The following is a 13568-nucleotide window of genomic DNA, read 5'->3' on the forward strand; positions in this document are numbered from 1 at the left end:
CACATATACGCAAGAAAAGTCTTCTTGAAAATTTAATTAGTTTTTTTGCTCCTTCAAGGGTCAAATATTCCATTCATACTAAATAATTTTTTTATATTTCCACTGTTTCTTTGTTTGCCTTGCGTTGATGCAAATGTCTTAATACAATCTTTATTTTACCATAAAAATTTCATTAAATTAATTTGTTAATATTTTCATCATATTTCGGAGTAAATATTTATTTTGAAGTTCCATTCGTTAAAATTTATTCCAAAAGAATGAACACATTTCGCATTTCTCAAGTTTTGCTCCGTTAATTCTCTATTACATTTTTTTTGTTAAAGAATAAGCGATGTAAAAGTGTTAAGAGTATATAAGTAGGGGTTGGAGGAAACTAAAGAGGCGAGAGGAGGAGGAAGTGGATTTTGAAGCGATTTGTTTGAGATTGTAAGAATCGGCAGTGTTACGCGTGACAGTGCGGAACGGAGATGCGATTCTATGAGTTTCTATGCGTTTCTACGTTAGCGGGCAGCCACAACTTCACAGTGAGCGAGGCAGGATCTTCGGCTCCAAAAATCAAGGGAGCGGCTCGTGCACTTTCAACGCGCACCGTGAACGCTAAGAATTGACCGGTTTTAAGTCTAAGATAAATTGTCCTCTCGCTATGTTTGCCCTAACCACACTCACTCGTCTGGAATGCTTAAAATTATTCTGGTATTCCATCGTGCTTTGCTTCTACGATGTATTTTTTTCTTGCAAATATTTCTTGCTTTGCTCTTATTCGTTGGATATCTGAAAACTCTTGATAAACTATTATTAGATATTTCATGCTCTCTTGTTTAATTAAGACACACTATAAACTGAAATATCAAAGTAGGAAGCAATGATTAAGATGAGGTTTTAAACAATTTTTAAATGGTATTAATCACTTTTATTTTCCTACAATTTAACATTTAAGTTTGGGTAGTAATATATAGAATGAAAAATTTTTTGAAAAATTATTGATAACTTTTGAGAAAGATGTGCTCATTTTTGGAATGACAATAATTATCAGTCTTGACTCACGTAGTTAATATTATACTGTAGCATAATAGCCCATTCAGCGGGATGGATAGTCTGCAACGGTCTACAATCAGCATTGGGTGTGAATTAATCATATTTGACTTTGATGACTAATCCTGCAACTCTTGAAAACATTTCCTAGTTCGAATATGGCACGTTAAATATCAACTTACGAGCTTTGGATCCTGCAACGTTGAGCTAAAAATAATTCCAGCTTCCTTTACGTACAAAATGTCAAATTTTCGTCATAAGATATTACGGAACTAGAACTTTATTGCCTTCACGCGTCCTTCCACGTCACTGTTATCGCCTTTATTATAAGACTCCATTACAATATTTACAGAATTTCCCCAATAATGTATCTACATATCGCGTGTTAGGTAGTTCAACTGTTATTAATTTTTCGTAACAAGAACAACTTGATAATAATAAAAAGATTATTTTAAAGTGATTGTAGTCTGATTCGAGATGTAAAATAATATTTCTAATAATATGCAAAAAATAAAGATAAGCATCACCTATATAGTACAGGGTCCAACAAGATACTGTGTAATCTCGTTTCGCATTTATTAGAATAGTTATAGAAGGACTAATTGAAACCACTGAGGGTGGTAATTAAAGAAAGTGTTTTGTGGAAATGTAATATCACTAGGGGGTTGTGGGTCAAATAGAAAATTTCCAGTAAAAGTTCGTTGGCATTAGTAGAGGGTCAGTGACTGGAGTGATCCCCGCCCAAAAGATAATCTTAGCTGCACCATTGCCCTCGTTGCTACCAATTGTAGGTGTTTTGTCACATGCATATCGATGTCAGTCACACCACTTTTTTTATCTTTTCAAGCCTCGACCAATGAACTTATTTATGCTGAAAGTGCAGATACGAGTAAAAATGCAATGGAGCCTACCTCGTAATAATTGACCAACGAGAAAGAATGGTCATTTGGGATATGATTTTATTTATATATAGTGGAGCGAGAATTTTAGCTCGAGAGAAAGGCAAGAAAATTAAAGAATACTTTTAAATGCAAATATTCGTATACTAATCGGTTTGTTTTACAGTGATTCAACAGAAAACATTGCATATTTCTTATAATTCTTGGACCAAGAGCAACTGCTCATTAATATTTTATTGACTTGGCAATAAATAGGAAATAGTTGAAGTGTTGGTAAGGCTTGTATTAGTTATGCTATGTTAATTTTGCTCGAGCAGTTAACTGTCCCATGGCTATTGGTATCATAAGTCGTGCTCGCCTTTGTTCGCCAGCATTAAAATGTTCACTCCTTCGCCTTGCACTCGCGTGAACTGTTAGTTACGATTCGAATAAACACCGACGACAAGATTATACTTGCTACGAGAGTAGATCGTATCTACCTTTAGCCTTATAAACGCATAAATCCATCCAAAGAATTTCTACTCTAATGACATTGTTAGATCCTTGTGTGATTCATTCGTTCAATTACTTTATTCTACGCTATTAAATCATACCCTTTTTACTCGTTCAAGAACACAGACATTTTTAACATCAGTGAATCCTGAAGAGCAACGTGTTTATCTATAATTGGATTAATTCATTCGTTCAAATTGAAAGTAATTTCTCTTGCTACCTATTTGTAAAACACAGCTATACAAATCTGTCAGAAAGAAGTTTTTCGGATTTTTCTGGTAATTTATTGATTCAGATGCTAAAAGTTCTCGTAGAATAATTGTGTAACGTAATAGGATGCATTAATCTGCGAAATTCTACTTTAAATTCTTGTCGATTATTCATGGATTTTTATTGTCCCACTTTGCAACGGAACGATGATCATAAAAATTCTGAATATCAGGGTAAACATGAACCTTGGAAAAACCTTACTTGTTCAGCTGCATTTGCTTCGAGATTATTTAGCCTTGTGTACTTTTGTATGATATATATATATATATATTGGGGGTATTCACGTATAGTTATTTTGATAATAGAAAAGCATATTTGATAAAAATATTGTGAGAGGTGAACGAGCCACAAAATAATTTACTGGCTATTAATGCTTAAGGCCATTTAATCGTTATGGGACGAAATGTCAGTTGGAGATTTTTTATTCATGATGGATAAAATGTTTTTTCAATAATTCATGAGAAAAATTGTCACGTTGATATGACTGGATTGCATATTTATAGAAATTACGAATGAAAAAGAGATCTGAAAAGGATAACGTTTGGACGATTTTGCTATCCCGATTGAATATCCTCAGGATTACTTCCTGTCTGACGGGATCACGCGATCAATCTATATATACAGGCATGTGTGTATAGTATATCCGGACTTGCACTAATATCTATATACCAGAACACCGTGACGATATCCGTATTGTTTCGGCACACGTGAGAACAAAGTTCTTTCCAATCTTTGATTCATATAAACGATCACAGAGCCCATAAAGTTTTCTCGTTCTCTTCTCCTCTCTCACTGCAATTGAAAAATATAATAATTGATCAATTTCTGGTCAAATTGATTTTTCGCTCAACTTTTATTTTTCAAAGACAACTTCCGGTTAGCTTTTGAGATATTACATCATAACTCTCGTTTGGAAAGTTTATTCGTTGCGAAAAAAGGAGTAAGATGTCATTGTTTGATTATGTAAAGTAATAATGTGACTTTTTTTATTTGGCACGCACAGTTCCTTTCAGTGAACAATAATGAAGTCGTTGTGCACGAGTCTTCAACGAGTCCTTTCGACACTTCCGGTCTCAGATTTTTGCGTTGATAAACTTCACCGTTGTCGTGCAATTTAAACATTCATGCTTATATAATTTTTACTCTACTCGCGTTTTTTGTTGTTCAAATAAATTTAATAATTTTCGAATCGCTTTTCGAACAATAATAAAAACTTTTAATTCTAACGAAGAATAATTTTTAAAGTTTTTAACAATTCTTTTAAACCTCGTTATTCGATGCTCGAGATTATTTCGTTGTTAGAAAATAGTTTTACGAGTTTGACCATAGTGATGTATGCGTTCCAAAGCGGGGACGGTGGGAAATCGTGTATGTGGAAGACTCCAGGTGCGATGGTCCTCGTGACCGGAAGTATTGTAAGTTCTTTTACACGTAATTACAGCGGCAGGTGCTAAGTCAAGTTTGATCGGGCAAAAACGGTGAGGAATGCTAGAAAAGCCCTGGGGTAAAAGTTGGAAGTGTATATGTACACGGGACATTCGAGAAACGTCCTGCCGTATTCTGGCCAATAATAAAGAAACGTAAATCCTGCCACCGCCAAGCTTGATTTTTTACCATCTAATGAATTCTTGACAAACTCGTACTTCAAGTTTTCATATCTATCGAGCGTGTAACCTTAATTACTGCTGCTATTCATCTTTTTCCTTTGATCTCTTTACGACAAATCCTGCTCCTTCCTCAGCACACGTGAGTCGACTCCCTAATGACACCGAACCTCAATTTTTATCATTAAATTGCTTCTTTATTTATCACTCGAGTTAATTAATTTATTACTAGTTTAAATTATAATCATCTAGTTATTTTTACAGCTATTCCCATCTAATTAATGTTTTATACTATATTATTAATTGCTTATATATTTATTAAGGTGACTGTTTACCAGTTTTCGGAGACTTCAAACTTTTTATCTCTGACAAATTATCTGTATCTTCCAGTCACACATCAATTGTAAATAAGACGATAAGGATATGTAGTTTGGGAGAAAGTGAGTGAAAAACTGAACTGGTAATCGTGTTCTGATAAGTGAAGTTGGGCAAGAACTTGTTTCTGTTATCAGAAAGAGTTGAAATAACGATAAGGGTTTATCGTCCATGAAAATATCAGGAAACGAGCGTTACTGCGGATGCTAAACGCATCTTCCGGTTACCGTTTTCCGGTTTAACAGTTAGTGGTTGCAATTTAGTTGCATTGAGCAGGACGCTTCTTTACCTTCGGTGGATAACCGAGGGAGAGGCAAAGGCAGATTTCTGCCAGTGCGACGGCGGATAGGTAGAAAATAGGTGGTGCGAGTTGTCTTTTGCTTCGGAAGAGACTTCGCGTTATTTCTAACAAATTTTTGAAATTTGAATTTTTCTTGCAGCGAGCAATCGACGCCACGTCCCCACCTGCCCGGAAGTCTGCGAGGCTCCCAAAATCAACCGCACAATCATCACTACCACCATTACACCCATCGACATGAACCACCACCATCTCCAACTTACCGTACTCCACCCCCTCAAAATAACTACCCCAACGTGCAGCGCGCCTGTGCTCTGCATTCGAGGTAAGTCAAAGGAAAAAATTATTTTGCTTTTTCATCAAATTTGTCCACGAAATTATATCCTGTTGAGACTGTATTGGTAGGTTTATGAATCAATTAAATATTTTTCCATTTTTGTTGATTCATTAATTCAGACAACAATGAAAGTTTACAATAAATGCATTTCTGTGTGAATTTTTTAATCCAAGAATCGTTTGATTCATTTCCTTCGATTTAGAATCGTTCAGTTTTCATTGAGATTCTGAAAAGAAGTAAAATTTCAAAGGTTTATCTACAGAGTGAAAGCTCGTTTGGAAGTCGAGGAACTTAATGTTTCGTGCTATTTTCCTGAAACGATTATTAATTTTCACGCCACGAGAAATATCGGGAAACACTGAAAGCTGATGGAGGCTTTTATTTCGCGATAAGCTCATCCTTTTGGCGGTTGAAACGTGGCTAGGAGAGATTATTGCTGTGAAAACTGAAAGCCAGCATAAAGTAGCAGCATGAAAACCATCAGCTAGGTATTTCGACCGTGGAGCTAAAAGTCAGCCAACAATTTTCAGCTCACAGTTACAGGAACCAGATTAGAACCTTTGTGAATGCTTAATATTGTCTCAAAAGAGTTTAGAAAACTTTAAAATTCCTCGTTGTAACATTTTCGATGGACAATATATATAATTTCTACAACTGAATTCGACTACGAAATTAATAATAAGACTATATGGTAATTTATCAGCAGGTAGCTGCAATTTGTTTTTTTAAATCGATATTAAGTATTGGTGTAGCAATAAAAATGGGGTGGGTTTAAGGAAGAAGGAAAAAGATTAACGAGTGGAAAGAAAAAGGAGGATAGGGAATAACGAGTGGCCCTCTAGTTGAAGATAGACACAGAAGCAAAGCGCGATTAAAGGTCTCTCTGCTTTCAAGTGGCTTTGGAGGGTTGTTTCCGTAGCTGGTTCGTTTGGCTGTTGCATCACCTCACCACCGAAACGCGTTTAACGATTAAATGGATCGTTTCGACAAACTACTAAAAACTACCAAGTTCTGAAAATTAACGACTCCTTCAAAATTACAAATATATTTTCATATTTCATTCGCATCCCTCCATTTCTCATTCCGTTAAAACGAGAAAAATGTAAATTTATCAATTTGGAATTATTCAAATAATCCTTAGGCTGTGCGCTTAGCGAATATTTCCACTTTACGTAAAACCTCTAATTTCAACAATGAAGTTGAAGTAAGTAAATCGTCTGGCCAATTTCGTTCCGGTTCTCGTGATAAAGACGATGAAGTTTTCCGGGACTTTTTATATTTCTCTCTTTCTCTCCCCCTCCATCGCTCTCTTTTTTCATCTCTTCTTGGTGAAAGCTATTTAAATAATCAGCTGGATGGCAGTGGACAGCTATTTCGCTCACTCTCGATGGAGTCGATGCGAGTGAGTCCGATCAAATCCCTTCGGGAGTCCGTTAATCGTTTCGTTATTCTCTTTCCCTTTCCCCAATTCAGCTACAGATTCCCATTGAGATGAAACTTGATCGATCATATCGATTAAAGAACACACTGAGGGTGAAAATATATAAGACTCCTTGGTCCATTCTGTTTACAGTGATTAAAAATCTTCCATTTGACCGTCATGAATAATATTTCTAATTTTGGAAGTTCAGTTTAATTTTTTAACTTGAAATAAATTAAATTGCACGAGAAAGATTAGATGCCCTTATTCGAATGATAAATAATTTTTACAGTTTTCTCGTGTCGTTATTGTTAATTCAGGTGTGGTAAAAGTGCACAATTCGTTAACCTAGCTTTTTGATACTGCCAATATTTTTATTAAGTTCCTTTTCCATTAGTTACGTAATTAGAGTACTAAGAATGGGGTGCTGCAAATGAATACTGCTTTTATCGTACCAGTCGAATTATTTAAGTTTAACATAAAGTATTACTTTGTCTCTTTGACCACATGTACGTATTTTCCCCGAGCTCTTCTGTATTTTCACGAAAGTCACTCGGTTGTATTCTTCTAAGTTTAAGCCGCTTGAAAAATTCTGGCGAAAATTTATAAAAGCAGTCGACATAGTCTGAAATATTTTACCTTAAACCAATATACCATGTCTCTTTTTATATCTGAGTTGAGTTTTTTGTTTTCACTGGATCTGAATATTTTACTTGTACAAACGATTTTATTAGTTCGACAGTATTATAATATTCATAATTCTTATTCAAGAATAAAAGTGACATTCGAAAAAATATATCAAGTTTATTCCTGATACCAAATATTTTTAGAAGTAAATCGTTGTTCACTTAAAACAACGATTACATATAAATTTGGTATATTTATAGGTACATATAGTCACTGAGCAATAAACAGCTGAGTTTGGTCCAAGTTTGTAAATGTACATTCGGATCTTTATACTCTTTATTACAATCTCCACAAAGGCACTAGTTTATTACTAAAAGCTTGTATCCGTTGTTTCCTCGATATTTCTCGTTATCCGACCTGTCAATCAATGTAACAACTGATAACAAAATATCCAACTTTCTTGATTTCTGTATTTTTCATCCAGTCACGTATGAAACAACTGTTGAAGAGAGAATACCGTGCTTTCCAATAACTCGAGCAAGTATTCGATCGATATTTTCATTCCGAGTGCTCAATCATCCAGTCGTCAAGTGGAAAAATGCAATATCTTATTTTACAGTTGATAAGCATAATGAAATTTTACTATCTTGTAATAAAAACAATCAAAGCTGATTCGTCTGCACTAAGACGATAAAAATTCACTAGAGCATAGTTACATATATTTACCAAAATATGCGTTCCATCGTAGCGAGTGACGTCAGTAAATAACCAGAGAAGACTTACTTCTGGTTAGACCGATATTTCGGTTTTTCGATATTTGTGGGAACTCAAGTACATTATCAATGTAATTTATCGATAATTCTCTAGCTAAGTAGAAGGATCGATAATATCAGAGACAGATATAAGCGGGTCGGGTCACCCAGTGCCCACTTCCGTTAGTCATCGCAAGTCTCGACGCCTCAGGATATTCACACTTCCGGTAGAGACTAAATTAAGAAAACGCATATACATTATCATCGGATTAAGATTATGCCAGTACTTTTTAGCTTCGCTTTAAAATTGTTTCGCTTGAAAATGAGTAATTTCCCCTCCCCCTTATTGCTATCTTATATATTTCTCATTACAAACTTTAAATTGGTATATCTTTGAATATCGTGAAAAATGCCTGCATATACGCGTTGAAATGTTTGTTACTTTGACACAAATAAATGGAACTATTATCTCGGTTATTCGTTAAGAGAAAATTTCTAATATCGAGCTTCGCTTTCTCAATTTCGAGAAGCGTAACAATTTTGGTGAAATATGCTTCGGGGACAGAGAGCAAAGTTATTGTAAATTGGAGCAGTAGGAGAAGCAGTAGAGTGAGGATGGAAAAGGACAGACAGAGATAAGTGGAAAAGAGATAGAGCGAGTATTATCTTACGATTGCAGACGCGGAGATACATAAAAATTTAACAGTGTAAACAAGAGATAAGAGTTGTAAGGAATTTTCTCCCGAGTAGAATGAGGGAGGAGTTAGTTGGCGGGCTTTGCGCGTCTCGCGTTTCTTCTAGCGCGGCGTTCAATTTCGCGCACGCTAGGAACTTCCTTGGCCAGCTCGGGTTGCATTAGCGGAGGAAACGAGAAGAAAAAGAAGCGGGGGTTCCCGATAGTCACGGCGAATTCCCATCAGGTCTATCTCTACGTGGAATGGGAAAGGGAGAAAGGAAGTGGAGGAGGTGGAGAGTTAGGAGGGGTGGGGGTAAGAAATGTTGGCTGTAAAGGGATGAGAAGGGGAGAGGGGGGAATGAGAGGGGGTAAGGGAAGTTTTAGGGGGTGGAAAAGCGACGAGGTAAGCGGAAAAGGGGTCGAATTGGTAACGTTTAATCCACGGGAAGTGACGAAGCGTCTCCGGCTCACGGTAATTTCGTCACGACCATTTTTCTACCCCTCCTTTTGGCTCAACGTTGGCTCCGATCCTCCCCTCTCCACCCCCTCCTTCTCATGGCTTTTCTCTCATTTACCCCGACACGATGAATAGCCGGAGAACGAGACTCTCGGCTGGCAAGGTGGCCTGGCTTGGATAAGAATAGAACCGCGGATACGTGAAAGGCACCGTGCAAAACAGAATAGCGGAAATTGAAACACAAATGAGGTGGCAAAGTCAGATAAACAAAATTGAAGAAGGAATGAGAGGAAAATTAATGGCTGTAGCGTTTAACTATTCGTAATCGTAAAGCTCTTAGGACTCTTTTTTTTTGTACAGTGTATTATGTATATATATTTAGTGTACAATATGTAAGAGTTTTAACCTTAATTCTTAATTATTTCTCTCCCCTCGAGAGAAAGCTTTGATGGAATATCTCAGTGTTTATTTGCATGTGGCAATAATTCTTTTGGAATAAATTACACTTCTGCAAAATTTGCCTTGATATCGCGCAGGTCGTACGGTATAAATATTTAAAGCGTAAATGGATGGATGTGAAAATTGTAGTAATATATAGAAATTTTGATAAAAATTACTCTGTTAATTAAGTACGTCCTCAAAGGAGATTTTTGTTAGCAAAGTTAATCAAAACTGAGAGGGTGGTAACGAGGGTGTTTCTGGATGGAATCGTAAGGTGAAGTTTGCAGCAAAGTTTTGATGGTATTTATTCTCTTTACATGGAGGTGGAAGTAAAATGAGAAAAGGCAAATCGTGACTGAAAGGGCGAAAGGATCAGGATAGGGGTAAATGGGGGTGTGACTGATAACGAGGACGTTGATCACGCGTTATCACTCAGCTGTGGAGAAAAGAACAAGGGAGCACGGAAAACTAACGTATTTCCAGCTCTAGGCATGTTTGTGTGGATTCGTTGTGTGTGTGTGTGGGAAGGCATAGATATGCCAGTGCACGAGAAAAGGTGGGAAAGTTAAAAAATCAACGGGAAAAGCGAGAGGGTCAGAGATCTGAAGTGAGGCGCAGCTTGGAGCGTTTGTAGCTATTCTGTAGGGTCTCTCAAGAACGGTTCTAACTACTTGACGGCTGCTTGTTAAATGAATAAACATTCGGCACCTTCCCTTTGCTCGTTAGCCAATCCTCCACCCACTTGAGTCACGCGATTTCTATGCTGATTTTTCTTATAATTATAGCCACCTCTCTTTATAAACATTTTTCAAATAAAGGCATCTCTTTCTTCCTGAGATATAATAGAAATTAATTATAATTATTAATTAATTAATATTCATTGTTGAATCAAGAAACAGTGGGAAAGATGAAGGATCGTTAGGAATATTTTTAATGCAGCTTATGTGCTATACGTATTCCAAAACTAAAATAGTGGTTATGAGGACGCAAAGGAGATGAAGAAGGAGAGGACTGGCAAGGAATTAAATGTAACGTAGCGCAATAGTGCACGGAATGGTTCGCCGATAAACTTACGACTGGTACACACCGGACGAGCTTGGTTTTTCGCCTGAAAGCAGAGAAAAGTACGCTGGCAGAGATCTTGAGCGTTTTATGGCGCCAGATTTACCGAGATTCATCGCACTTCGTACACCTTCTGTCGTCGCATACTTTCTTCCGTTTCTTTTTTCTCCCTTTGCACCCTCCCCATGCAAATGTTTCCGGGACTTCCGAAATTCACCAGCCACCAAAAAGTGGCCACTTCCGGTACTACTCTACCTCACATAAAGCTTTTCAACATCTTGCAAATGGCAAATTTTTTGCTCGACTTCTATATGCATTTTAGTATATTCAAAGCATTGCTGCATTAGCATTATATCTCAGGCTAAACTCACTTTTTTTAATATTCCATTATGTTTTCACGGTGATTCTCCTAATACCGAGTTGAACAGCTTCCCTTTATCGTTTAATAATCATTTTATATCGCAGGGTAACTTTTATCGAGAAATAGTCAATTTGCTGCACAGATTTGAGAAACGTTTATCGAATGAGGTATAAAATGCTTTATTATAGTTTTCCTTGCGGGACTTTCGGCCGATAGAAAGTTGGATAGAGAATCTTATATAGCTGTAAGATTTTACAGGAGAAAGCCTCGATGGGAGAAAAAAATTAAGTCGCAAAGTTGAAACTTTTGTTACGCAGTGAAACTTAACGATAATCTAAGAAATAATGAAAACTATGATAACTAAGAATGAGGGTAGAAAGTGTTAAGTTGTACAAACGTTAAATTGAAAAGGATTTACGAAAGATAATTATCGGAGAATTTCTTAAATTTTATTATGAAAAATTATTGTTTTAGTCAGGTATGCTATTTTAAACAGTAAATCTCGTTATTGAAAAAGTTTCATAGCTTTGTTGCTTAATAACAGTTGCTTTTAGTTATACGTAAGATAAATAATGAGATTTTAACTAGTTATTCCTCGATGGATTGACAATAGGTAGGAAATAATGAGATTCTAAGTCATGAAAAGTTTTGCAGTTTTGATTTAATTATAATAATTAGTCGGTTACTATTAAAACTGAGCCTTCATAAATGAACGCTTTAATTGGTCCTTTTTATCATGGCAAATGCCCGACTTAATTTTCCGATAAGGACAATGTTTCATTGGAAGTATCGCGATTTTTGTACCCTGGCTCGGCGTAACGGTTGGCGCCTCTGCTCTCAATCGATACGGGACTCGAGGGTTGGATGGTAAGAGGCGGAAATGCAAAACGTAGAAAAAGGATGTGAAATAACATTACAGGTCTGAAAAGAAAGGTGCAAGAAAAGCCCGAAGCAAAAAGTAGATAAATGCAAACCCTGTTATTTTTACAGTTTAATAAAGAATTCTCCATACAGTGAAATTTCACATAGACTCACTCTCTCTCTCTCTCTCTCTCTCTCTCTCTCTCTCTCTCTCTCTCTCTCTCTCTCTTACTCAGTTACTCTCCCTCCCTCCCTCGCGTTCACCCCACACACTCTCTTTTTCCCTTACCTCATCGAATCCAAAAAAAAAGACTTTTAGTGAAAATTTTCTCAAGTGGAAATTCCGATTCTAGCTCAATCTCGAAACTTCACCCGTTACTATTTTAGCAAACTGGCACGGGAACTGGAGAAGAAGAAGGAAACAGCGTTTGCACTAGTCGGATAATTGAATCTTATCGTTAGTATTGCAACCCTATTTAATGGTCAGGTCAAACCTGGATTGGTCTAGAAAACCGGAAGAACGTGCTCGTGCATGATTAGTGCTCCTACATGCCTATTGGAACTTAGCATTCGCGACTGGCAATCCTACTACTGCATTCATTCGATTTCACCAACAATTTTCCTCGATAAGCTTTGGCACTGATACTTGTTTCCGTGATTCAAGCTTTGTAAAACAAACCAAAAAACAAATCCATTTCACAGAGATGATTCTACGATAAAATAGAAAACAATTTTAAAACATTTTCGAGGGGGTTGAAAATTTTGCTAGACAGGCTAGAAGGTAGTGGATTTGATATTTGCGAAGCAAGATTCGCGAGGGTTGAAGGGGGGTGGTTGGTGGCGAACGGATGGTCTGCAAGGATGGGGTTGTCTCGAGTCTATAAATAACTTAAGTCCAGGCCATACATCGTGTTCTTGGGGCGTTACTTCCTCTTACTGGCGACCACCCCCTCGCTATCGGCTATCTCACCCTCTACCGTTAAGAGCATCTCTGTCTCTCTTTCTTTCCTTCTCTTTCCATGTATTTCTATGCTTTTAGTATATATATCTCTCTCTCTTTCTCCCTCCTTCCCTCCCTCGTTACTTCTTCCTTCAGCACACCTTCAACCACCACACTCCTATCCCACCGGATCTTCCTTACCCTCCCGAACAACCCTTCTCCACCCAACTTATCCACAAAATACCCCCTCCCTTTTCAACTTTTATCGCAAAGCTTCTTTTACTCCTTATCTATGACTTCCGAATACCTTCCAGATATTTATGACTGACATTAATACCCTGTGAAAATTGTGCCAAAGATTCGCGATAAATCTTTTAATGACGCATTATTCTACTGAAGCCTTAAAAATCATCCCTTAGATTTCTATGCTAAATTTATGTTAATTGGGTGAAATACACTTCATTAATATCCGTTAGAGTGAGCTATTACTAATTTTTAGGACCATAAGGTTTGAATGTTTGCAGTTGAAATATGAGATTTTCTGGTGTAAATATTGCATTGCTTGAAAATAAGGGATGAATATTATAGAATTTTTTAGAATTGATTGTACTTTGCAATATTTATAAATTAGTTAACTCAGTGACTTGTCTTTTCACGAAAATCA

At 36.7% G+C, this 13568-nt stretch overlaps 1 protein-coding gene across 7 annotated transcripts in view; it reads left to right on the forward strand.

Annotated features, from left to right (window-relative positions):
* LOC136777300 (uncharacterized) overlaps positions 1-13568 on the forward strand; it is a 198494-nt gene that overhangs the window by 37196 nt on the left and 147730 nt on the right. For all 7 annotated transcript variants that reach the window (XM_066733468.1, XM_066733480.1, XM_066733487.1 and 4 more), the window contains exon 2: positions 5113-5295. In XM_066733468.1, coding sequence (XP_066589565.1) covers positions 5113-5295 — 183 coding nt within the window. The remainder of the gene's footprint in view (positions 1-5112; positions 5296-13568) is intronic.

The sequence above is a fragment of the Prorops nasuta genome, unplaced genomic scaffold (genome assembly GCF_024137725.1).
Source record: "Prorops nasuta isolate Cenicafe-Biocafe unplaced genomic scaffold, Cenicafe_Pnas_1.2 PNAS00002, whole genome shotgun sequence".
NCBI classification, from domain to species: domain Eukaryota; kingdom Metazoa; phylum Arthropoda; class Insecta; order Hymenoptera; family Bethylidae; genus Prorops; species Prorops nasuta.